The 24784-nt window shown below is 48.0% G+C and overlaps 2 protein-coding genes across 9 annotated transcripts in view; one reads left to right on the top strand and one right to left on the bottom strand.

Moving 5' to 3' along the window:
* Positions 1 to 16354, bottom strand: part of DPCD (deleted in primary ciliary dyskinesia homolog (mouse)) — a 24253-nt gene extending 7899 nt beyond the window's left edge. Inside the window, exons 1-4 of one of the 2 annotated variants that reach the window (XM_006053156.4) lie at positions 16220 to 16354; positions 8539 to 8619; positions 2750 to 2874; positions 2300 to 2433 (exon numbers count right to left, since the gene is read on the bottom strand). In XM_006053156.4, the coding sequence (XP_006053218.1) occupies positions 2300 to 2433; positions 2750 to 2874; positions 8539 to 8619; positions 16220 to 16283 (404 nt within the window). In that variant the 5' untranslated portion in view covers positions 16284 to 16354. The remainder of the gene's footprint in view (positions 1 to 2299; positions 2434 to 2749; positions 2875 to 8538; positions 8620 to 16219) is intronic. The other variant, XM_025274038.3, reaches the window with a different exon arrangement.
* On the top strand, positions 16209 to 24784 carry POLL (DNA polymerase lambda). Of its 7 annotated transcripts, none has more exons than XM_044935193.2 (10): positions 16209 to 16433; positions 16644 to 16759; positions 17573 to 17713; positions 18434 to 18728; positions 18888 to 19050; positions 19417 to 19734; positions 20508 to 20681; positions 21242 to 21378; positions 23319 to 23487; positions 23571 to 23910. In XM_044935193.2, the coding sequence occupies exons 1-10, from the start codon at positions 16351 to 16353 to the stop codon at positions 23760 to 23762; spliced, it is 1788 nt and encodes a 595-aa protein (XP_044791128.2). In that variant the 5' UTR covers positions 16209 to 16350; the 3' UTR covers positions 23763 to 23910. The 7 variants fall into 7 exon arrangements, 6 of the variants coding, with proteins under 6 accessions (XP_044791128.2, XP_044791130.2, XP_044791131.1 ...); XM_044935195.2 differs by having other exon boundaries at positions 16210 to 16433; positions 21242 to 21370; positions 23571 to 23888; XM_044935197.2 differs by lacking the exon at positions 23571 to 23910 and adding an exon at positions 23923 to 24066 and having other exon boundaries at positions 16211 to 16433.

Below are 24784 nucleotides of genomic sequence, written 5' to 3'. Positions count from 1 at the left end.
AGACATGGAACCTTCAGGTGAAGGACATCAAATCAGAAAAGCCACAGTGTGGTGGAAACTGCAGAGGCCTGGGCATGAAAACCATCACTATCCCCTCCAGTAAGTCAAGTGCATCATGCTGACTTTATAGATGCTCTTACGAAATCGTTCCTATATAGCACAAGAATTATACATACCCTGTCCACCACTGGATGGTATGATGATCAGAAAATAGTTTTACAGTATCTTGAAAAAGTTAAACTCTGCTCAAAGGAATAGCCATTGAGTTGTGTATATTTAGAGGAAGTAAAGGTACAGGATGTGTTACTACTCCAAGTAGAAAATGAACATGCCACTAGGCTCAGGAGGAGCCGGTTGAGGGCTTAGCAGCCTCCCCCGCCTTCCTCTCAGCAGAGGGTCCCAAGGCTGTGCTGCGCCAGGCTGGGCCGTGCTGACCCTGAGATCTCAGTGCAGGCCCTGAAGTGAGCACTCACATACCCTCCCCTCTGTGGGAACCCGATCCTGGTCCTGCTCCCTCTGGAGGCGGGACTCCCATCCCACCTGGCCTCACCGGGCAGTTCAGCAGCATCTCCCCTTGCCCGGGGCGCTGGAGTGGAGCGCCTGGCCAACAGTGCCACCTATGGTTGGATATGCGCAGGAGATGGGACCCAGAGGACTGGCCTGCAGATGAATTTTCTGGTGAGCTAGCTAGCCTCTCTTCTCTCGTTCCTTGGTAATCACATTTTTGCTTGAGATCTATATTCGACAGTGACCTCTGGGGGACAAAAGGAAGGCAGCAGCCAGCTCCACAAACTGCTGGGCTGCAGATTCAAGTGCTATCAGAAGCACTTTTGTTCCTAGTTTGGACCCAGGGCCTCTGACGCCAGGGAATGCTTGCTGAAGCATGGAGTTTGTTTTCCTAAAGGCAATTTCTCTGTTGTCTGAAATTGCTAAATTCTACTTTAGGCACTGACTCCTGTTAATGATGAGAACAATAACGGGAATAAACTGCCTTTTATCTGAGGGCTATAAAGTGCTTTACAAACACAAACCCTTATTATTATGACTTTATATTTATAGACAAGGCTCACTTTAGGGCTGCTGGCTGCATGTACAGCAATAATCCTGAAATTAATTCATTCATCTCCACCCCTTCCCCACCCCTTAACCCTGCCAAAGTGACAGGGTGTGGGGGGTCAGAGAGGAGAGTGAACCCAGGGTTGCACTAGGGGAGCCTGGGAGCCACACTACTTCCCTATGGCATCATGGACCTGAGAGAGATGGTGGGAGGCTGGCACCACACCACCTGAGAAGATGGACCAATACTGGGTCCTCCTTACTCTAGGTAAACTGGAGGGGGCATCTCTGGCCTAAGCTGAGCGCCCCATGAGACAAGCTGGATAGCTTCACCGCCTGTGGACTAGTAACTCGTAAAACCTCCCATCTCAATGCCCTGAATCTATTTCATGGGAGTTGGTCCTACACTGCAATCCCTCTGACTCAGTTCACAACCAAGTCATTACGGGGCTCTTCTCTTCTGTGGTCAGTAAGAGTTCCAGAAACCCAAACGAGATCAGTGCATTTCCAAGATAATCAGCCAAGAAGCAGTCCCGCCAGGATCAGATCTCCACCTCGGTCACCTTCTGTCCCCTCAACCCGACTGAGCAACTGAACTGAGCAGACCATGAGAAGAGGAGGAAAAGGGATGTGAGCACACTCTTTGAAACATCATGCAAGAAACTTCCAAGAAGCACTCACCCCTTGTCCCTCTAGGGACACCCCCACCCCCACCCCCAGGGGGGTCGGATCGAGTTTGCTGCTCCCAGATACCTCTGTAACTGCCACCTCAGACAGGTGTGCCTTCCAGGCTCTGGCTCCCTGCCAGCTCCAAGCTCATCATGGATTGGAGCCAGCCAGAGATCCAGGCATAGTAATCTTACAGCAGAACCACCTAAGATCGCAAGTCAGTGGCTGGGTGATTTCCTCATCTCCTCATTCATCCAACAAATGTTTACTGAGCTCCAGCATATGCCAAGTACTGGACCAGACACTCATTGTTCAAATTTCCCTGCCCTGATGGAGCTGAGTACAATATTCAAGCTGGTTCTGATTACAGTCTTCAAGGGCTGAAGAGAGAAAGCCCTTCAGCTTTTAGTACCTACTCTAGGGCTGTAGTAAAGCCCTTCTGCCCCTCTCAGAGCTGGAAGAGGAGGCTGCTCTACCCTCTGAGGTGGGGAACCGTCTGAGTCCTAACCCTAGGTCAAACCCCACCCCCACCTTGTTCATACACAAGTAGGCAAGTGCCTACCACGCCACTTACTTTTTGTTGGTTGTTCTGACGACAACACAGCGCTCCTTCTGGTCCACACAGACATTGTAAACATCCTTAGGGTACGGGAGGTTTCGAATTCGCCACTGGAAACTCATCTTGGTGTCTTTGCGCACGAATATGGGCTGCAGAAGGCAAATCCAATTCAAGGACTATTCTTGGAGAGGGGTAGGAAGGGATGGCTCCCCTCCACAAAGCTCTACCCGGGGACAAAATGGGAGATCCTCAGCTCTCCTCTGATGCTTCCACTGCTGTGACCTACGAAGCCTGGAGCCCCTGCTCTGGGATGACTAAGCCAGAACCCTTTGGGTATCCATTCAAGGGAACTGCGTCCAGGCGGGCACACTGGAGATGAGGAGGTGAACAAGACATGGTGGCTGCCCTTGAGGGCTAGCAGCCCACTCCCCCAGCCTCCCCAAGACACCTGACAGACAGACATACATTGGCACTGCTTTCCGTGATGAGTTCAGGCCCCAGGCTCCCTGCTCCTGGGAGTGCTGGCTCTCCCACCTCAATCTGCCACTGGCCCAAGGCTCCCAGGGCACTCTTCACACGCCACTTCCTCACTGAGGAGAGAAGGAAGCAGTGGGATTACGGGGAGGAAAGGTGTTCTGCTCTCTTCTGCTGAATCGTTGACATCACTTTAGGTACAGGAACAGGATAAAAGTGGGAGTGACAGGCCTTCATGAACTAACTTTATCCACACAACCCCTGAAATCTCAGGAGAGCATTTCAATATTAGACAATTTGTAAAGAACAGATCAGGGTGCCCAGACAAAAAGAATTAAAGCTATGAAAGGCACCAAGTGAAGTTCAGAAACCCCCAGGTATGACTTCAAGCACAGGGATGATGTGAAGGTTGGGAAAAGGGTGGCTACTAGTAACAGGGAAAATATGGATCCCAAGAAGCCTGAGTTGATGTGCATTCTTCCTTCTAAAAATAGGCAAAGGAAGAAGGAGTTAAGAGTGTGCAAGCTGATAAGCAGATTTGTCTCATGACTCCGAAGTCCAAATTGAGAGGTTTACTCATTTCAGGTGTACCTGGCTTAAAATAACACCCCCACAGTTGTGTTTACAGGAAACTTGAGGCACATTTTAAGTGTATTATTTATAAAAGATCTAACATAAACTTCTTATAGAGTGGAATCATCCTTTTATAATGCAAATAATCATTTCTATTTTACACCCCAGATGTTTGCATAAGAATTTTTTTTCTGGTAAGGCCCACACTTTTATGGAAATTTTAAGTGGAAAGTCTAGTGCAATAGACACTGAGAGCCCCACTGGGATGCTCAGGGACCCCACCCAGCCCTGTCACGGCCGACTGCTGTCAGCCCGCCCGCGGCCACAAGGGGCTTTCCCAAGCGCGACCGCTCAGCTCCTTCCCTCCCTGAGGCAATGGGGGTCTCCCAGGTGGCAGCTCGGGCGCTGCTCCAGGCCAGCAGCCTTCCTGGAGGGGCCGTGAGGAGCTAAACAACTCAGAAAGCACCCGGTGTCCTGTGGTGGTTGCTCCTTTTCTGGGCGGGGGGGGGGGGGGGGTGAGTGTGATTCTCAGGATGGGTTTCTTCTGAGTAGCTGTGCCAAACCCCAAACACCCTCCCTGCTCTAAGTAAGGCACACAAGCTGAACACAAAAGTATGCTGTAAAATGAGGATTTTCCCTTGAATATGTGCTTTTATAAGGTCTGTTGAATTCTGCAATGTGATTTTATTACATCTCAGGGCCAGAAACTCTCCCTAGAAACACATTTCCAAGTTTATAATGAAAATTAATAAGGAAGAGTAAAACTTGGAAATATGCTTTATAGGCAACTTTTTTTTTTTCTCACAAATACTTCTCTCTTAAGAGACTGGACTGTGACTAGAAGTACATCCAAATCTATTCTCGTAATACCTTGCTTAACTAGGAAGCCAGTCTTCTGGGTTGCAGCCTTCACAGCTACAAATTCAGAAACGACAAACGCCTCTAAGCTGCGACTTACTGTGACAGACCCGTGCACCTCACTCGACTGTAGAAGATCACTCCCAGATTCTTCCTCAGACACATACAAAATGCTATGTGTAGAATAAGGCAGGACATTAATTTCTTCCCAGGCATACTGACAACAGCATGATGGGATAGCTCACACTGAGTGCAGAGTCAGAACTAAAAAGCATGTGGGACCATTTGGTGTGAGGGCAAACAAGCATCCTGAGACCCTGATGGGATCCTGAGGTAAGAACAGTCAAAACAGAGCTTAAAGGTGGAGGTTCTTTTAGAAAGCGTCCAGTCCAATGCTTGTATCTTTCAAATGAGAAATAGCATTCTTCCGTGCCTGCTCTCCTTCAACCCCTGCTACCTCTCTCCAAGGAAGAGTATACAGAATTACCAAGGCTCAGAAAGAGACACTCACTTGCAAAATCCACAGGTAAAATTCACATCTCCTAACTCCAAGACCAGAATCTGAATCACTAGTAAATGGCTAACTTATATTCTATAAATATTTATCTGTGCTAAGTCTCTTCAGTCGTGTCCAACTCTTTGCGACCCTGTAGCCAGCCAGGCTCCTCTATCCATGGGGATTCTACAGGTAAGAATACTGGAGTGGGTTGCAATGTCCTCCTCAAAAATATTCAATAGCATATATAATATTTTTTTTTAAAGCTCTATTTCTTTTTAAAGTTTTAGCATTTAAAAGAAAAGCTTCAATTATTTGAAAATTTAATTTCTGAAAAACACTTAATTATTTGAGGCTGGACAAGTGAGGTGTCCAGTGATCACGGGCCTTGTTAATCACGTGTCCTGAAGCACAGTGCCAGGGTGGCCAGGAAAGGCAATTCTGATCTGCTCTTTTATCTAGGGAATAATTGGGTTTGGAACAGAAACGTTCCCCAAAAGGACCCTAAGGAGATGGAAAGTTAGCTACTGGTTTCCTTACTGCTGGCCTTAAAAGCCACTCAGGTCACAGAAACTTGGACCCTTGGCTGTTTCACCGTTTTTAACATCTTGGGGTTAAATTCTTTGTTAGAATATGAAGAAGGTCTCTGTACTCATTCTCCTGTGAGATAAGAGCCAATAAATGATTTTGGTGAAGTCCTTATTATTTTTCCCATGGATGTGGGCATGGATGCACACATGCAAATACACGCTTCATCTTGTCTTTCTTGTCCTGTCTTTGTTCCTGAACTCAAGGACAGCTCCTGCGGCAACAGAAGACTGTTTCCACCTGCTGTCACTCTGATTTGATTATATGTTAAACCCAAACTGGTGTGTGCAAGGCAGCTCCCTGGGACGCTGTCATATCTTCCTGGCTGAGCCAGGGCCAGTCCTTGGAAAGGAGACTTTCAATGACCCTGTAAAGGGTCTGATGGGGAATATATGAAGGAGGCAGCGCCTGGGGCCTTTTTCCTAAGTCAGCAGGAAGCAGGCTGATGTCCCTGACTGCTGAAAGGAGGCCCCATCTTTCAGGTAGGCTGGAAAGTAGAGGTCCTAAAGGCCTCCTTCCCCAGAGCTCCCAGCCCTGGCCCACTTCCAATGTGGATAATTACATTCCCCTTTCCTAAATACTCCCTGCAGCTTAAACTGGATGTAGGATTCTTCTTTTCTGCCCTAAAACACTGCAACATTGCTATGTGGCTATTAAACAGCTGCCACGTCCCATCCCTGAGGAGGCTGAAGGGAATCGAGTGGGTCATTTATAAAGCCGGTGAAGTGCTTGGGGATGAAAGTGCTCAATATCCTCCAAATGCAGCCTGGGGTGGTTAGGCTGGCGGTCAAATACCACAGCAGATTAAGCCAGTAATCCGAATGTAATCGCTGGGGGATGGCCTGCCCTTCAGCCTCGGCCCCCCTGGACATGCTGTGTTCTTCTAGGGCTGGTTTGATGTTCCGATCATTGTTATGGGGCCCTTCAGTTTTTTTTCTCTATGAATACACATACAGCATTCATTGTGGGGGGTGGGGATGAATAGCATTGAGCGGGCAGGAAAAAAAATATGACACTACTATGGTTATTAACACCGACTGGAAGGGCTCTGACCCAGACGGATGCACTACTGGTAATTCTCTCTATAAATTACTTTCTGGGTTTTTCAGACAGAAAACCAGTTTGACCAATTATCCAATTTGTATAATTAGCTGGAAAAAAATAAAAAATGGAAACCATTCCCATTTACAGCCACAAAAACCCTGTCCATATTTTGCTTCAACGAATGCACAAGTGAAAGTCAGTTCAGGCCCTGGGATTATTTATACTTAAAAATTAAAAACAAACAGTATTTTGCAAGCTGGCAGGCATGGGGTGGGGTGGTTGGAGATGAATAAGAAAAGGGTCAGCTGTTCAAAGGGCCCAGTGGTTTGAGTGGAGTGTTCCCCTCTGTCCTGCTCCCACCAGTCTCTCCTTGGGCCATTCTGAGGAGAACAAAATTTAGTTAAAAAAACAAAACAGGATTAAATATTCTCAACTTCCAACAGTATGTTGTTGTGGATTAAAAGCACGGGCTCTTCATCACACAGACCTAGGCTTAAACCCAAGCCCTGTAACTAACCAGCTATGTGCTTCTGAGCAAGGTGCTTAAGCTCTTGCAACTTGCAGTTTTCCTGACTGTAAAATTAATGCAGCAGCACCTACCTACCACGCTGGGCTGTGACGGGGCTGGGTGGTGTAAAGCACTTAGCATGGTGCCCAATAAAAGGCACAGTATTACTTATCCTTCGGTAGACTTTTTCAAACAAAATTCTCCTATGAACCTCCATTTCTGCTTTTAAGAAAAAGGAGTTGGGAGGCCACTGTCTAGTCTTGACCTGCCACGAGGGAAAGTGACAGGTTCACGTGGGATGTTACCAATGAAGTAACCTGGGCTTGTTCTTCATTTCAAGTTTGTGTCCAAGCACAACGAAGAGGCCTTGGGGTTTACTTGTTTGTTTTTATAGCCACAGCAGCAATAGCTGCATTATTCGCTCTGTGAGAAGACAGTGCCCCTGGGGGCTCAGCGAGAGGAGCTGTGGCGAGTCCCTGGCCTGGTGATGGTGCTGGTCAGCCCACGTGACCTCTGCTTTCATAAGCTCACCCCGTTAGGCATTCCAAGGCTGTCACCCCCTGGGAGTGCTATAAATTACAATGCATTGTGAGGATATTACTACTGAATTGGTTTCCACCAAATCAGTGTCATATGCTAAACACATCAAGATTTTTTAATAGCACCATATTAAACCAATTGGGACTGGAACTGAAGCAGCTCATAATAAGGAAGGATCAACACTTCACTTTGCGGCTGAGCATGCGCAGGACACACGTTTTAAGACTGGAGACGAAGAGAATGCAAACCCATGTGATCCATGTTGTCAGTTTTAGACATTTATGAGCTGTCAGAAAAAGGGAAAAAGAAATTCCCTCAACAGTACTACCTGTCCATCAGGCCCAGGAAGAAATTAAAGTCAAGAATAATGACAAGAAAATAACCCAGCCCATGATTCCATCATTGGTCTTAGCATTTCAGGTGAAACTTAATAAAGAGACCAACTCCCACTGCTGACAGCCTCAGGCCCTGGGTCAAAGAACCAGCCACCTAGCTTCGGGAAGTCAGTTAATGCTGATATGCATACCTGAGAACAGAGAATGAGCAAATCAAATAATTTCCAGAAATCTGAGCTGGAGCCTCTATTTATGAGCTTATTCTTAGACGAAAAGGGAAAAGGGCTGCAGGAATGAAAGTGATGATGCCGCAAAATCACCATTTCTCCTTCCTCCTCCCTTTGATTCAGACATTCTCCAAGACAAGGGGCATATTTAACAGAGCTGCCTCTGAGGCAAGGTCAGAAGCTGCTGCCTCTGATTCTTGCTTGTCCTGATGTGGTTTCAGAAAACAAAACAAAAATTAAGCCAAAAAAGTGCAGGGAAAGCTGCCTTCACCATGACTTAGCCCACAAGGCTTATTTCCAATTTTACCTTCTCTGTGAAGATTTTCCCAGTGGTTTCTCTATACCCCCAATCACACCTTAGAAGAGTTAACTCTCTCATTTGCCTGGGGGTGGAGTGAGGTTCACTGGTCAAGTGGACGCCCATTGCATCTCTGGTGTCCGGCCCTGACCTCGGGTTATTCTCAGGAACAATTTTGCCTCAAGGGCCTCAGTCTCGCCAAGTTCCCACATGTACTGCTGAGCTTCTCCTCGAAGCCTCAGCTAGGCCTGTTTACCTGTGCTCAGGTCACCCCAAGTGTTCCTAAGGCCCACCGGGGGCCCCTGTCACTTACCAAGTAGTTCGTTCGTCTTCTCATCATACTCTTCGGCCATTTCCTTCCCATCGGGGAACAAATAGTGTGCCTTTCTTCTCCCTGGGCACAAAGCGAAAGAGGGCCTTACCCCGGGCCTCCCCTTGCCGTGGGCCTTCAGATCCAGAGATCTGCCTGGGAAACACTAACAGCCATGGGCATTTAAAAATCTTCCCAGAGCCTCCCACGAGCTCCTTGACAACCATCACCCACCATTACTTTAAGACAAGTCCTGGGACTCATTTGCTTTCCCTGAACATGTCTTTGTTCTGCTGATTATTCTACGAGCAATAGCTCTAAAAAAGTGTTAGTTGCTTAGTCATGTCTGATTCTTTGTGATCCCATGGACTTGAATTCTCCAGGCAAGAATACTGGAATGGGTAGACATTCCCTTCTCCAGGGGATTGTCCTGAACCAGGGATTGAACCTGGGTCTCCAGCATTGCAGGCAGATTCTTTACTGTCTGAGCCACTCTTCCCAACTGTTGAACTCCTCCTTGCCCTTCAAAATCCAACTGAAATGTCACTTCTACTGGGAAGTCTTCCTAAAACTATCACTCCTAGCCACCTTGGCAAAATTCATCACTTATTTCTTTATGCCTTCCTGGTGCTTTATTCATGTCCACAGTGGAGTGTTTATCACCTAGTATGATACTTTTAAAAGTATCTGTTTCAAGAATGATATCATATTTACCTTTCTCTCCCTAGTTCCTAAAACCAAGTCTATGTGCTCAGATTACTGAACTGGGTTTCCCAACCAACAACTCCCTCCAGCTGTGCCCCTCACTCCGCCTTCTTCTGCACATCTCTGCGCTATTCCTATCACATGGCACCTGACAGGAGCGCCCACGTATTCTCCCTATGGCATTTCCCTTGGTTATGGTTTTACATCTGTGTGAATTCTGGATGGTTAGTGCCTGTCTCTTTACTAAGATGAGAGGGATTTTATCCCCTCTATCTATGGTTTCCCAAACACTAAGCATAGTACTTGGCATATTTTAAGAGCTCAGCTAAATATTGATTGAAAGAATGAAAGAACATCACTTCATCTTTCATTGAAAGAGAAGAAATGGATAAAGAAGATGTGGAATATTAATCATAAAAAGTAATGAAATTGGGTCATTTGTAGTGGCCTAGACAGACATAGAGTATGTCATACAGACTGCAATCAGAATTAAGAAAAAATAAATACCGCATATTAACACATATATGTGGAATCTGAAAAAATTGATATAGACAGTCTTATTTACAAAGCAGAAATAGAGACATAGACATAGAGAACAAACATATGGATACCAAGGGGAAGTGGGGATGAGATGAACTAGGAGATCGGAATTGACATATATAAATTATTGATACTATGTATAAAATAGATAACTAATGAGAATCTATTGTATAGCACAGAGAACTCTACTCAGTGCTTTGTGGTGACCTAAATGGGAAGGAAATCCAAAACAGTGGAGATATAGGTAGCTGATTCATTTTGCTGTACAGCAGAAACTAATACAACAATGTAAAGCAACTACACTCCAATAAAAATTTAAAAGAAAACAAATGTTAAAACAATTTCATACTAAAACAAAAGTAACGTATGTTCAAAGGAAAAAAAAAGGAAAGAATTCAAGGGCATCTCTGAGACCAACTCTTCCATCTCAGTAGTATAATCCTAAGCATCTTCTTAAAAGTGGTTAGATAATTTCCCATTTTTACAGACAGGTAAACAGACAGGTAGGCTCCTTAGTGAGACAGTGCCAATGCCCAGCAATCAGTACCCAGCATGTCCCTGATGAATAGAGCCCCAAGGCCCTTAATCAGCTGAAGGAGCCACTAGCCAATACTTGCAACTGCATCCAATCTACCAAGCCTTTTGCTGTCCATTCACTCCCCAAGACCTTGTTCTTCGCGTCATTCCGAATTTGTACTCTGGAGACACTCACCCCCAAATTTGCAGGGCCTCTCCATAGGCCCCTAGGTTACACCACCCTTAATCATTTGTTTGGCTCACAGAGCTGGCAGAGGCTGTCCTGTCAGGAGGCGGGTACAAGGCGCTGCCTGTGAGTAGCTGAGGGCGTCGGGCCTGACCCTCTTCTTCCCTGGAGCCTGGTCGTCAGTGCAGCAGGACGCAGCGCTCACTATGGGCCAGGCGCTTTACATACTTTATTGCATTTAATTCTCACAATAATCCTCTGTGCCTCCAGTACTTGTCTTTCACAAATAAAGAAAATTGAGGCCTAAAGATCATGTAACTGGTTCAAGGTCATAAAGCTAGGAAATGATAACCTGAGCTTAAACTCACTTGAGGCCAAAGTCGAGGCTCTAATAACCATACTAGGGTATCTGTATGGCTTTAAGGTTATAAGGATGAACAGTATTCTAAGGGTTTATTGCTCATATTTCTAGTGAATTACATGTTTAGGCCTTAGCCTATTTTATTTCAGTATTCATCTTTTTCTTACTAATCTGATTGAGCTTTGTATATAGTTAGCACATGCCACACATGTTGCAAATAGTCTCAGTTTTAATTGCCTTTTTGTTTAAAGCAGATTTTCTCAAACAAATGTTTACTTTTTATATAGTCAATTATTTTTTCCTTTGTGGTTATTATCCAGAAGTTGTGCTTAGACTATCCTCCCTTACCCAAGATCATAATATTCATCTATACTTTATTCTAATACATATTTAGGGCTTCCCTCATAGCTCAGTCAGTTTTAAATGTACTCATGTATGTGAATATAAAAAAATTTAAGTATATTACTATGATATTTTGGTGAAAGAAAAAATATATGTGTGTGAGCTTGTATGCATGGAAAAAATACGGATGTTTCTGTATTAAAATGTCAATTGTTATTATCGCCACATGGGAGGATTATGGGCGACTTGTTTATTTATTTTTCATATTTCCACAATGAAAATAAATTATTTATGAAAGATACCACATAGCCCACAAAGAGTCAGTTTCTCTAGACCAATGATTGTCAAACTTTCTGAATGGGACCTAGGGTAAGAAATAAGATATAGATCACAATCCAGTATATATGTAATCTATCATATGTGTATTTGTGTGTGTCTATACGTATGTGTCTATGTGTTGTATATATCATATCAAGCCTCATAAAACACTGACCTCACATACAATGTACTCTTTACTTTTTTCTGGTTTTAATTTTCTAAAAAACTTGTTAACATACTGATGTCCACCTCCTGCAAATAATGGGATTACCAGGAATAGCAATCATTGAATAAATTAACAATTTGAAAAAATAATGATTTATGAAAAAGTGTACTGGGTTCTCGTTATCAAGAGAAGTGATTCTTGGTGGGCAGACAGCCACATCCTCTGCCCACTCACATACACATCAGGAGGGCAGATCTCCAGGAGTGGTTTAACAAGGCATATTCACACATTAGGGTTTTTTGTTTTCTTTTTTAGGTTTTGATTAGGGAGAGAAAAAACTAACAATGTTGTTTTGTGATATCACTAACAAAAAAACTTACCAAAATCCTGGTTGATGAAGTATTTGTTTGAACACTGTCCTTCGACCAAAGGAAGTGAAAGGCGGGGGCTAGAATAGATACTTGCACATCTGTGTTCACAGCAGTGGTTATTTACGGTTTAAAAAAAAAAGCAGAAGTAACCCACTTCCTTGAGTAATAAGAATAAAAACAAAAGCAAAAACAGAAATAAATAAAAACAAAAAGACCCAATTAAACTTAAAAGCTTTTGCACAGAAAAGGAAACCATAAACAAGATGAAAAGACAACCCTCAGAATGGGCGAAAATATTAACATTTGCAAATGAAGTGACTGACAAAATAACTCCAAAATATATAAGCAACTCATGCAGCTCAATAGCAAAAAAACAACCCAATCAAAAAATGGACGGAAGCCCTGAATAGACATTGATCCAAAGAAGGCACATAGATGGCCAACAAACACACTCAACATAACTATGAGAGAAATGCAAATCAAAGCTACAATAAGATATCACCTCACACCAGTCATAATGGCCATCATCAAACAATAAATGCTGGAGAGGGTGTAGAGAAAAGGGAACCCTCATGCACTGTTGGTGGCTCAGAGGTTAAAGCGACTGACTGCCTGCAAGCCAGGAGACCCGAGTACAATTCCTGGGTCGGGAAGATCCCCTGGAGAAGGAAATGGCAACCCACTCCAGTATTCTTGCCTGGAGAATCCCATGGACGGAGGAGCCTGGTAGGTTACAGTCCACAGGGTCACAAAGAGTCGCACACGACTGAGCGACTTCACTTTCACTTTTCACTTCATGCACTGTTGGCGGGAATGTAAACTGATACAGTCACTAAGGAGAACAGTATGGAGGTTCCTTAAAAAACTAAAAACAGAACTACGATATGACCCAGCAATCCCATTACTGGGCACATACCCGGAAAAAACTGTAATTCAAAAAGACACATGTACTCCAATGTTCATTGCAGCACTGTTTACAACAGCCAGTACATGGAAGCAACCTAAATGTCCATCAACAGAGGAATGGATAAAGATGTGGCACAGGGGCGTCATTGGTGGTCCAGTGATTAAGAATCTGCCTGCCAACGCAGGGGACACGAGTTCGATCCCTGATCTGGGAAGATTCCACACTATCGCAAAGCAACTAAGCTCGTGCAGCAACTAAAGAAGCCTGAGGGCGCTAGAGCCTGCACTCCACAACAGAATCTAGGCAAGGAGAAGCCTGTGCACCGCAACTAGAGAGCCACCCACGATCGTCTAACTATCAACAGAGAAATCCCACGCGCAGCAGCAAAGACCCAGCACAGTCCAAAATAAATAGTTTCAAAGGTTTTTTTTTTTGTTTTTTTTTTTAACATATATGGAACATATATACATTGGAATATTAACCACAAAAAGGAACACAATTGAGTCATTTACAGAGACATGGATGGAGCTAGAGACTGTCATACAGAGTGAAGTTAGAAAGAAAAAATATGTATATTAATGCATATATGTGGAATATCGAAAAATGGTATAGATGATCTTATTTGCAAAGCAGGGCTTCCCATGCGAATCAGTGGTAAAGAATCCACTTGCTAACATAGAAGACACCAGTTCAATCCTTGGGTTTGGAAGATCCCTGGGAGGAGAAAATGGCAACCCACTCCAGCATTCTGGCCTGAAAAATTCCATGGACAGAGGAGCTTGGTGGGCTATAGTCCATGGGGTTGCAAAGAGTTGGACACAACTGAGCAACTAAGCATACACACATGCTTTTGCAAAGCAGAAGTAGAGACACAGACATAGGGAACAAATGTATGGATATCAAGGGGGGACTGGGGAGGAATTGGGCGATTAGAATTGACATGTATATATTACTGATACTATGCAAAAATAGATAACTAATGAAAACCTACTGTATAGCACAGGGAACTCTACAGAATGCTCTGTGGTGACCTAAATGGGAAGGAAATCCAAAAGCGAGGGAATATATGTATAGCTGATTCCACTTTGCTGTACAGCAGATACAAATACAACATTGTTAAGCAACTATACTCTAATAAAAATTAATAAAATTAATTTTTTAAGAAGTGGAAGCAACTCAAGTGTCCACTGACATACCAGTGGATAAACAAAATGTGGTATATTCATACATACAATGGAAGAATGTTATTCAGCTTTAAAAAGGGAGGAAGTCAAAATTTCCTCATGCAACAAATGACATTTCCTCATTTCCACATGCAACAACATGGATGAATTTTGAAGACATTATGCTAAGTGAAATAAGCCAGTCACAAAACAACGAATATCGTATACTCCACTTATATGAGGTCCGTGCTGTAACCAAACTCATGAAGATAGAAAGTAGAATGGTGATTGCCAAGGGCCGAAGATAAGGAGACTGAGGAGTAGTGTTTAATGGATACAGAGTTTCAGCTGAGGAGTTAGTAGTTAATGGGTATGGAGTTGCAGCTGAAGATGAACGTTTTGGAGATGGATAGTCCCAGGGATGGGGGAGCCTGGTGGGCTGCCATCTATGGGGTCACACAGAGTCGGACACGACTGAAGTGACTTAGCAGCAGTGGCAATGGGGGCACAACCATGTGAATATACTTAATGCCACAAAACTACACTTAAAAAAGGCTAAAATGGTGACTATATGTTATATACTAATTACAATAAAAACAAATCTCACCGTCCTATGAGATAATGTTCAAAATCTTTACTTTGGCAAAGGAGATCCATCACAACTCCAATTTCTCTGCAATTTCTTTTCATGTTCTACCACTTCCCCTTAACACTCCTTGAGAAAAGGGACCTTTTATTCACTCTTGCATCCTAGCACCCAGGACCTGACAGAGTGTAGGTAGATATTAGGACTGACTGGGTAAAGGCTTCAGCCTCACTAAATGTTTTGTTATGCCCTTAGAAATCATCCACACACTTTAACACCTCTGCGTCTTCACATGTGTGTTACTCTTGGTGGAATAACTATCCCCTCTTCTCCACTTAGCAAACACCTATCTATCCTTTAGGGCCCATGAACATCACCTGTTCTGTCAGATTTTCCTGAAAGAATCATTTCCACCTCTGTGCTCTCATGGCATTCTATAGAAAAGTCCAACTTCTACTTAACACATACACTCTCATTTATTTACCTTTTTTTTTCTTGACCACTATGGGAACTCCTGAGACATGTCTTTTTCTATCTGCTCTAGCACACAACTTGACACACAGTAAAAGCATCCCTAAATGCTGCCTGAATAAATGAGCAAATGACCAGCTGATTTCACTTTCCAAGCTTTCTTGACTGGCCTCTACCTGTGGATTTCAGTCCCTGCCAGTTTCCTGAAAGCTACAAGGAATTCAGACCGAATTCATTCTGGCTGCCAAGTGGGTCCAGGAAGGGACCGTCAAGCACTGGCCAATCCTAGGGTGTTAGAAAGTCAGAATTCCATACCCCTGTGTCTACCTCTTCCAGAACCAGCAGGAATGGGGGAAGTGGCGGGGGAGGGGATGGGGTGGGGCGGGAAGCGTTGCTTTGTCTCCTTTAAAGTCCCAAGGAACATGTAGAAGTTCACTTACAAACATAAGTGCAAAGGACCTCAGAGATAACAGAGATAATCAATTCACCTCATTTTACAGATGAGGAAAGTGAGGTTCAAATATAAGAGGCCGACTGGGGAGCCCACGCTAAATTAAAGGCAAAGTCCTAACTACAGCGCAGGTGTCCTGCGTCTCTATGACACATTTCCAGACTGGGGTTCACGGGATCCCAGGTCAAGATCCACTTTTACCACTGACTGGGGGAGCTGCGGCCGACCTAAAATCTTGGATTTCAGTTTCCTCTTCTGTAAAACAGAGTGGAAAACAGCCTCTCGGGACTGCGGTGAAGAGCAAATGACATAGTGAACATGAAAAGAATTATTTATTACTAACAGAACGCAGAGAGGAGCGAGGTAGTGTGGAGGAAACTAGGGGTGTTCAGAGAAGGGTGTTCCAGTCGCCTCATCTATATGAGCCTCGGTTTCTTCATCTGCAAATGCAGAACTTGCCCTGGCAGGAGGCTGCGACCTTCCAGCCTTACCCTCCGGGCTGGGCCCGTCCCGGGGGCGCCAGCGCGGAGGGCTGGACCCTGGTGGAAAGGAACAAGGTGCTCGCGGATGGGAGTGGCGGGGTGGGGGGCCTCGAGTTACCGTCTTGCAGCAGCGCCGTCTTCTCTGCCGCCCGCAGACTCTCCAGCCAGCCGGTGACCGCCATCTTCCCTCCAACGAGCCGCGTACCTGGCCACTGCCATGGCAACCGTTCCGCCTAGGGACACTTCCGGATGACCCGGAAGATATTCTGGGCATTGGCCTGTTCCCACCCCGCGAACCCCGCGCCCTCCGTCTGCTCTCATTGGCTGCTCTGGTAAGTAGTTTATGCCTGTCCATCCCCGGTGACCCGTCGGGTCCGGAGTTGACCCTATTCTGTACCAAATCTGGGGAGTGGGGAGGAATCCTCAGGACAGGATCCGGACAGTCCAGCGCTCCCCTAGCCCCACCCCGGGAGTCCCTGGCGCGCGGCAGCTGCGGTACGCGGCGGGTGCCTCACACCTGCCAGCGTCTTCTCCACCCCCAGCTGTGAGGCCAAGACTCCCCAGTCCCGGAAGGCGCCCCACACCTGCTGCAGTCGTGCGTCTCCCCGCAGCTGCGGGCCTGCGCGTTCCGGTGCCGAGAGGTCCAAGACCAGAGCAGGTGCAGGGCGTTCCCCACCCCGGCTCCCTAAACTCCACCAGCCACCCCGACCCTCCCCGTTTTCCTCTGCGGGCTTGTGATGCGGGTAGAGAAAGATAAACAGGTTCCCCTTCGCCCCCACCACCAATCCCCACTCCCTCTGGAAGCACAAGTCCTTCCTAAAGATGGAGCCTGTTCCTAGTCTGGTATCCCATTTTCGTAAAGCTTTTTGGAAGTGGAATGCAGCAGGAGCAGATACTGCACAGTTAATCTTCAAAGCAGCCCCCTGAGGAATGATACCCTTTGAAAGTGAAAGTGGGAGTCGCTGAGTCCTGTCTGACTCCTTGGACCCCATGGACTGTAGCCCATCAGGCTTTTCTGCCCATGGAATTCTCAGGGCAAGTGGATAGCCATTCCCTTCTGGGGATCTTCCGGACCCGAGGATCAAACTCCCGTCTCCCACATTGCAGGCAGATTCTTTACCATCTGAGCCACCAGGGAAGCCCATGATGTCATTTGTTCCCCCTTCAAAAGTTCCCTGGATATTTCCACTCTTCTTATTTTCCCCAGTATTCTGAAAGACTGGTGATTGTGCATGCTAAGTCACTTCAGTAGTGTCTGACTCTTTGTGGCCCTATGGACTGTAGCCTACCAGGCTCCTTTGTCCATGTGTTGAGCTGGGCTAAGCCAAGTTTAGTTGGGTTTTGTGAGACTCCTGGGAACTTGGCTACTGTCCCCAAACTGTTGTCAGTAGAGACCCCACCTTCATAGAGGGGTTGGGGAGCCCCAAGTCTGGGTTGCACATGACAACTGCCCTGATCAACCTTCCAACAGAAAGGCTAGGGTCCAGCCATACCTCAATGGACCCCAAGGGCATCTTGAAGGCATTTCCCAAGCGGAAGAAAATTCACACCAATCCATCATCAAAAACTCTTGCCAAGATTCCCAAGAGGGAAGACAGAGAAGCAGCAGGAGGTGAGTGGACCCACCCTCAGGGCCCTCATGTGCTTGAGCCTCAGGCTTCTTACATCTTTCATGCCCAGAATCAGATATTACAGCTAACTCTGCCCACCCAGAGCCTGCAGGTTTGTTTGTACCTCTCTTGTCCTAAACTTGGTCCCCAGTCTTCGACAGGTGACTTGCTGTTTCATCTTCTACCACACGCCAAGGCCTCCATAAATCAGAAAATACTCCCTGGTCCCTAAGGAAATGACCAATAGAATCCTTTCCTCTAGGAAGCTGCCTGCTGGTGAGGGGAGGTGATCCTTCTCAGGTCCCCAGAGTTATGCTATTTTGCAGCCAAAGTGACAAATAGATGGCAAAAACTTACATGGTAGGCTGGGTTGGGAGAGGGGAATATATTAGACTGTGAGGCCTGTAGTAGCAAAGCATGTGCCTTGTGCCTGATACATAATAAGTGTCTATTAATATGTGTTGAAAGAATAAATGATCAAATGAAGTGATTTATAGGCTCCCTGCAATGTGCCAGACACAGTTCTAGGTTCCATCAGGGAACAGGACGTATCAGAATCTGCCTGTTACATCAGGCGATGGCCCGTGAGGAAATTAACTGTATACTGTGGTGGAATGCCCAGAAGACAGGGGGGGGGAAATGACTGGGGGAAGGGGACTGTGAAGGGTTCATTTGCATCATGTCTGAGTATGACAGCAGGCGTCTGGATGCCCCCTCCACAGAGTGGCTGAGCTCCGTGCGGGTGCATGTTCTGCCCACCGGCATTGGGAGAGCCCGGGCAGAACTCTTTGAGAATCAGATTGTCCAGCATGGTGGCCAGATATGCCCTGCTCAGGCCCCAGGGGTCACTCACATTGTGGTGGATGAAGGCATGGACTGTGAGCGAGCCCTCCGCCTCCTTAGACTGCCCCAGCTGCCCCCAGGTGCTCAGCTGGTGAAGTCAGCCTGGCTGAGCTCGTGCCTACAGGAGAGAAGGCTGGTGGACACAGCAGGATTCGGCATCTTCACTCCCAAGAGGTGGGCTGGTCCAAGTCTTTCCTCAAATGTTTTCTTGAGCTATTAAACTCTCATTGTCTTAATTAGACACATTAAAAAAAAGATTTCAGAGTCGAGAAGGATTGGAAACAGATATGGGGTGAGACTCTGGTGTCTTAACCTGCCATCACCATCCTGCAGGTACCTGGATCAAGCACAGCTCAGCAAGGCAGACCAAGTCTCTTTTACGCCTCCTGGAGCCAGTGAGGCTCAGCCCAGGACAGCCCTGTCTCCTTCCCGACCTCCCACCAGACCTGTATCTCCTTCCTGGAGGGCAGATGCGGTTGCAAGCATCCAAGCCCAGGTCAGGAGTCTCCCAGCCCCCACGGCTCCCTTCTCCTGGGAACTAGGTCACAGAAACAGGGAGGGCCTGGTGTTCAGAAAGTTCCAGGCCCCTGAGAGAGGAGGGCTGTCTTTATTGAGAAGTCTTTTAATTCTTCCCAGCATTCATCACTCCTGTATTTGCCTATCTACCACATTTCACTGGGGATCCTAGGGCTGGGCACTAGGGGAAGCCAGGTGGAACACGACCCCACACTTAAGGAGATCCAGGTCTGTTGCAGAAAACCCAGCATCATACTTGGGTCTGACTAGGAAACTTAGCCCCCACCTCGAAGGAGCCCTCCTCATGGGCGGCATGAACTTACTGTCTCTTCTTCCCTATCTCAAGACCAGCTCTGATGGTGAAAGCAGCGATGGGGAAGAGACCCAGGTTAGCGCTGCTGATCTGGAAGCCCTGATCAGTGGCCGCTACCCCACCCCCTTTGAGGGAGATGGTGAGCCTAGCCCAGCCCCCAAGGGCCTGGATAAGTGGGTCTGTGCACAGCCTTCAAGCCAGAAGGCGATCAACCACAACCCCCATATCACAGAGAAGCTGGAAGTACTGGCCAAAGCCTACAGCGTTCAGGGAGACAAGTGGAGGGCCCTGGGCTATGCCAAGGCCATCAATGCCCTGAAGAGCTTCCACAAGCCCGTTACCTCCTACCAGGTACCTGGGGGCCAGGGGAGGACATGTGGGGGGCTGTGTGGGGGTCTTCTGTAGTGGGGGTCAGGTGGAGGGCTTAACATTTTCTGATGTCTGGGACTTTCACAAAAGAAAAAAACAGGGAGATTAATGAAAGCAGCTTGGCAAAAATCTTGATAATTATAAAAGCTGGGTGTTGGGTCTGTGGGTTCAGTATACTCTTTTACTTTTGAGTTTTTCCGTAATAAAAAAGTTGCTTAAAAGTTGAGTCTCTGAAGATCAACAGGCCAGGGTTTAAATTCTGGTTCCCATTATTCACTAACTGCCTGACTTTAAGCCAGTTATTCAAATCCTCTGAGCATCAGTCTCCTCATGAGTAAAAAGGGACTAAGAATAGTAACAAACACAGTGTTCCCGTGAGGACTCAAAGGGATGACCCATGTAGTGCAGGACCCGACACAGGGTAAAGCCTCATGCTGGCCCCCCTGCTGTGGTGACGCTGCCCAGTGTCATCCCCGCTGCCCTTCCTCTGCTCCCTGTGCTGAGCTCCATCCTCTGGGAACCAGCAGACAAGTTACCCAGCCCACTCCAGCCACACTTCTCATCTTCAGCTGTGCCCAAGCTTTACACAGCTATCAGTTGCCCACCAACCAGACTGGCTTTCACTCAAGACATCTGCTAAAGGAGTCAGTTTCCCCACTGCTGAATCTGCTCCTCCCATCTTCTCACCTTTCCTTTCTTCTCACCTTTCCTTCCTTCTCACCTTTCCTTCCTGCCTCTGCCTCCTCTTTCTCTAGGAGGCCTTTGGTATCCCTGGGATTGGAAAGCGGATGGCTGAGAAGATTGTCGAGATCCTGGAGAGTGGGCATCTGCGGAAGCTGGACCACATCAGCGAAAGCGTGCCTGTCTTAGAGCTCTTCTCCAACATCTGGGGAGCTGGAACCAAGACTGCCCAGATGTGGTACCATCAGGTCACACCCTGTCCTAGCCCCCACTTCAGTTTTACTGTATCTTAGAGCTCCTGTCCCACAGTTCTCTCGCCCTATGCTTTGATGAGAATGAACCCAGACTAGAGAGGGATCACTTCTCAAAGGGACCAGGGCCCATGCAGATCCTCTCTTGGCTCTCAGAACTACCCTGTTTGGTATCTTTGAGGCTTTGTCTGTGGTGTAGGCAGAGACAAGAAGTATATTTCTCTGTCCCCCAGAAAAACAAGGGCCTTCCTGAGCAGACCAGACCTAGGGGCTGAGAATCCAGAACAGTGGTTCCCAAACCCAGCCATGCCCAGAATCACCCCCAGATTGATGAGATGATGAATGAGTGTTTTAGGATTGGGGCAGGGCTGGGTTGAGGTGTGTCTTCCATGCCCCTGCCTTTCCCAAGTCCCACTGATTACAGACCCTGGGCTTGCTCCTGCCTCATGCTTTCCTTGGAGTCTAGAGATGATGAAAACCTTGTATGTCTGCTTATTCACTGTCTCTTCGTTGGTTCTGGATCCTCATAGCCTTCCCATCTGGCTTCTTTATTTCAGGGTTTCCGGAGCTTAGAAGACATCCGAAACCAGGCCTGTCTGACTACCCAGCAGGCCATTGGCCTGAAGCATTATGATGACTTCCTAGACCGCATGCCCAGGGAGGAGGCCGCAGAGATTGAGCAGACAGTGAGCAGGTGTCCCAGGGCAGTGAGGACGGCCACTGCTACAGGGCCAGGGCCCGGCTCAAAGCCAGGAACTCCTGATCTCTCATGGGGGAGCCCAGCAGGCAGAGGAAGCTGTGGGCCGCCAGAGACTGGAACTAGTGGGCAAAGAGCACGTTGGCTTAGGCAGGGAAGGGCTGCAGCACTAGCTGTGTGGGGTAGGGGTCTCAGTGTCAGGCAGAGTTAGCCCTGGCTTGGGTGCTAGGGTGGTGTTAGGACTGGGTTAATGTCAGGGCTTGATCAGAGCTGGATTATGGTCAGAACTACTTGAAGATATTGGGATTTGAACTGGGCTAGGGTAGGATTGATCAGGGCAGAGGTTCTTAACATTTTTTGACCCACAAACTTCTTTGAGAACCTAATGAAAATCATGGACTCTTTTCTGTCCACAATCTGTAAAAATGCACAAAGTTGTATATCTCTTTTCGGAAGTACATACCTTCTGCAGCCCTCTGAAGGCTGGTTCAAGGTTTGGGTTAGAATTGGTGTAAAGGCACAGTGCCAGTAGGATTAGGTTTGAGGTTGGAGGAAAGCTAGATCCAGAGTCAAGTTAAGGTTAGACCTGAATTAGTAGAGTTTTCTTAGTGTTGGATGCTTTTAGTTAAAATTTATGATTGTCCTAGAAATAAGGTTTGGCCAAGATAGGGTTTGGTTTAGAGTTGGGTTAGGGGTTAAATTCGTGTAAAACCTAGATTAGAGGGAGACTAGGGTACATTTAGGGTGAGATGTATCATTTGTTCAGCTGGCATTAAGGTTAGGGGCTGGTTTGCTCACTATGGCTATGATTCTAATATGGCAGGACTCCCTGGAGACTGGCCCAGCTTAGCTGAAATCACCCTCCAGCTCTTCTCCCAGTCACATGACTATGAGGCTGGTGTGGGATGGACAGGCAAGCGCCTTTGTCCACCCATCACTGGGCCTTAGTGCCCGTGATGACCTGTCACTCAGCCATGGTATCTGGGCACAGACAATGCCCCAGCGAGCCTCCAGCCCCAACCCACTGGAACAGAAGGGCCCACTCTCCCCATTTAAGTTCTCCAGCTTTAGGAGGTTTTGATGGGATTATTCATCCTAGGCCTCCTCCCACACTCTCAAGAAGGGGGTTGAGGGGATTAGCAAAGCCTGCCTGTCAAGAGAATTGAAGTATCCAAGGTCCCAGAAATCTCAGTGTCCTGTGGTGGAGACTGGGAAGCTATCCGCATACGAAAGGCCTCAGTGTTTCTGGTGTGGAGACTAATGGGCTTAACCTCCCTCAGCCCCATCCACTCAGTGCACCATGATCCCTCTGCCTCAGCTCCCTCCACACCGAGCCCCATTCCTTCAAGTAAGGATGTGGCCATTGCTCAGATTTCCCTCCCTCTTTGCTCTCTCCTTTCCTTCCCTACACATGCAATTATATTTCTGGGTTCTGTCTCCCCAGAGGCCTGGACCAGGGGCACCCTGCCAACCACCTGTCAGGCTTCAAGCCCCAACTCACACACTCTGCATTTAGCTCTGAATCCAGAGATACCTGGGGCTGCTGAGACCTGGCTGAGGGCTCCTTGGCACCTGGCCCTCTGTATTCAGTGGAGCTTCACACACCTGGGTGTATGGGTTGGGGCAGACCCCAGAGAAGGTATGTTTGTCTGCTCTTGAAGAGCTCTAGAGGGAAGAGCCACAGCTTCCCTCAGAGTCCGAGCACGGCCTTCTCATCTCTCCCCAGGCCGCACCCAGTGGTGTGAGCGCGTTTTCTTCTCTTCTGTCCCAGCAAGGCACTGCTCCCCAGGATGGATGGAGCTCCTCTTCTGTTCCTTGAAGCTCTCTCTCTCAGGCTGGACCTTGCATCCAGGGATTGGCTTGGAACCCAAGGGGTGTGTGGGCTCCTGGGACAGGGAAGGCCCACAGCCCTCACCCTCCTCACTGTCCTCTCCCAGGTCCGGAAAGCAGCTCAGGCCCTCAACCCCGGGCTGCTGTGCGTGGCATGTGGTTCATACCGTCGGGGAAAGGCAACCTGTGGTGACATGGACGTGCTGCTCACCCACCCAGATGGCCGCTCTCACCAGGGCATTTTCAGCCGCCTCTTGGACAGCCTCCGGCAGCAAGGTATAAGCCCCACCCCCAGGTGAGCAGGTGGGCAGGGGCAAGGTGGCCCCCAGGCTAAAGAGCCTCAAAGTTCCCATCTCTAGGCAGGAAGCAGGGGAGGCTGCTCCACCAGAACCCACCTCTCCCCTGGGCCAGAGCCACTGCAGGGAAGAGATGAATCAGCTCCTCACACCTCCCAGAGGTCGTGCAAGTCAAGGGTTCATCGGATCTTTCCATGCCCCCAGTGTAGCGGGTGGGGGTGGGCCATGGGAGGAGTTACTATGCATATTCTATAGAAAAGGACACAGGCCTGAAAAAAGCCTACAAATAAATGGACAAGCTGGGGACAGAGGACCCAGGGATAATCAGGAGAGGCCTGGGAGGTCAGATGGCCCTGGGCTGGGCAGCCCAGGCCCTGGCTCCCCGCCCTGCCAGCGCCCTCCTGTGTTGGGCCAGGGTTCCTGACGGATGACCTGGTGAGCCACGAGGAGAATGGCCAGCAGCAGAAGTACCTGGGTGTGTGCCAGCTCCCGGGGCCAGGGCGGCGGCACCGACGACTGGACATCATCGTCGTTCCCTACAGCGAGCTCGCTTGCGCCCTGCTCTACTTCACCGGCTCTGCCCACTTCAACCGCTCCATGCGGGCTCTGGCCAAGACCAAGGGCATGAGCTTGTCAGAGCATGCCCTCAGCACAGCTGTGGTCCGCAGTGCCCAAGGCCACAAGGTGGGCTCTGGCCAGGTGCTGCCCACCCCCACTGAGAAGGATGTCTTCAGGTTCTTGGGCCTGCCCTACCGAGAACCCGCTGAGCGGGACTGGTGACCTGGCTGCCCCTCTTGGCCATTCAGCCAGCCTCAGCAGGCTGAACCTCACTGCGTCAACCACTGGCTCCTCTGGGCTTGGAAAGGGCCAGCCTGGCTCCCAGGATGGCCTGGCGCTCTCTGCAGCAGGGTCAGGTGTTACCCTGTCTACCTCACCATTGCCCCTGAAGGGTTGTGCACATGGCCCCCTGCCCATTTTAGGCAGGAACTGGTACCTGGCTTGGGGCCAGCTTCCTGCTTTGGAGGCCCAGGCATCCCCACTTCTCTACCCCGAGGAGGGTCTAGCTACTGGGGGTGGGATGGTGGCTGCAGGGGAGAGGCACAATACTGTGGCCCAGCATCACCCAAGACCCTTCAGAGCAGACGAGCCGCCGCAGAGGTGCTTCCTCCACCCACGCCCCTTGCAGCGCAGCTGGCAGTGTGGGGAGGGGGCACCCCAGGATCGACGAGGACTGTGTTTGAAGGCCCAGGGGCCCAATAAAGTGCACTTGAGAGTCA

The sequence above is a fragment of the Bubalus bubalis genome, chromosome 23 (genome assembly GCF_019923935.1).
Source record: "Bubalus bubalis isolate 160015118507 breed Murrah chromosome 23, NDDB_SH_1, whole genome shotgun sequence".
NCBI classification, from domain to species: Eukaryota; Metazoa; Chordata; class Mammalia; order Artiodactyla; family Bovidae; genus Bubalus; species Bubalus bubalis.
The sequence above is the reverse complement of the archived record's forward strand: the minus strand, read 5'-3'. Positions and strand labels throughout refer to the sequence as shown.

Coding starts and splice junctions, on each gene's coding strand:
- POLL (XM_044935192.2), top strand. CDS start 16,351: ATGACCCGGAAGATATTCTGGGCATTGGCCTGTTCCCACCCCGCGAAC. Junction 19,051..19,416: donor TTGCAAGCATCCAAGCCCAG/GTCAGGAGTCTC, acceptor CCCTATCTCAAG/ACCAGCTCTGATGGTGAAAG. Junction 20,682..21,241: donor CCCAGATGTGGTACCATCAG/GTCACACCCTGT, acceptor TCTTTATTTCAG/GGTTTCCGGAGCTTAGAAGA.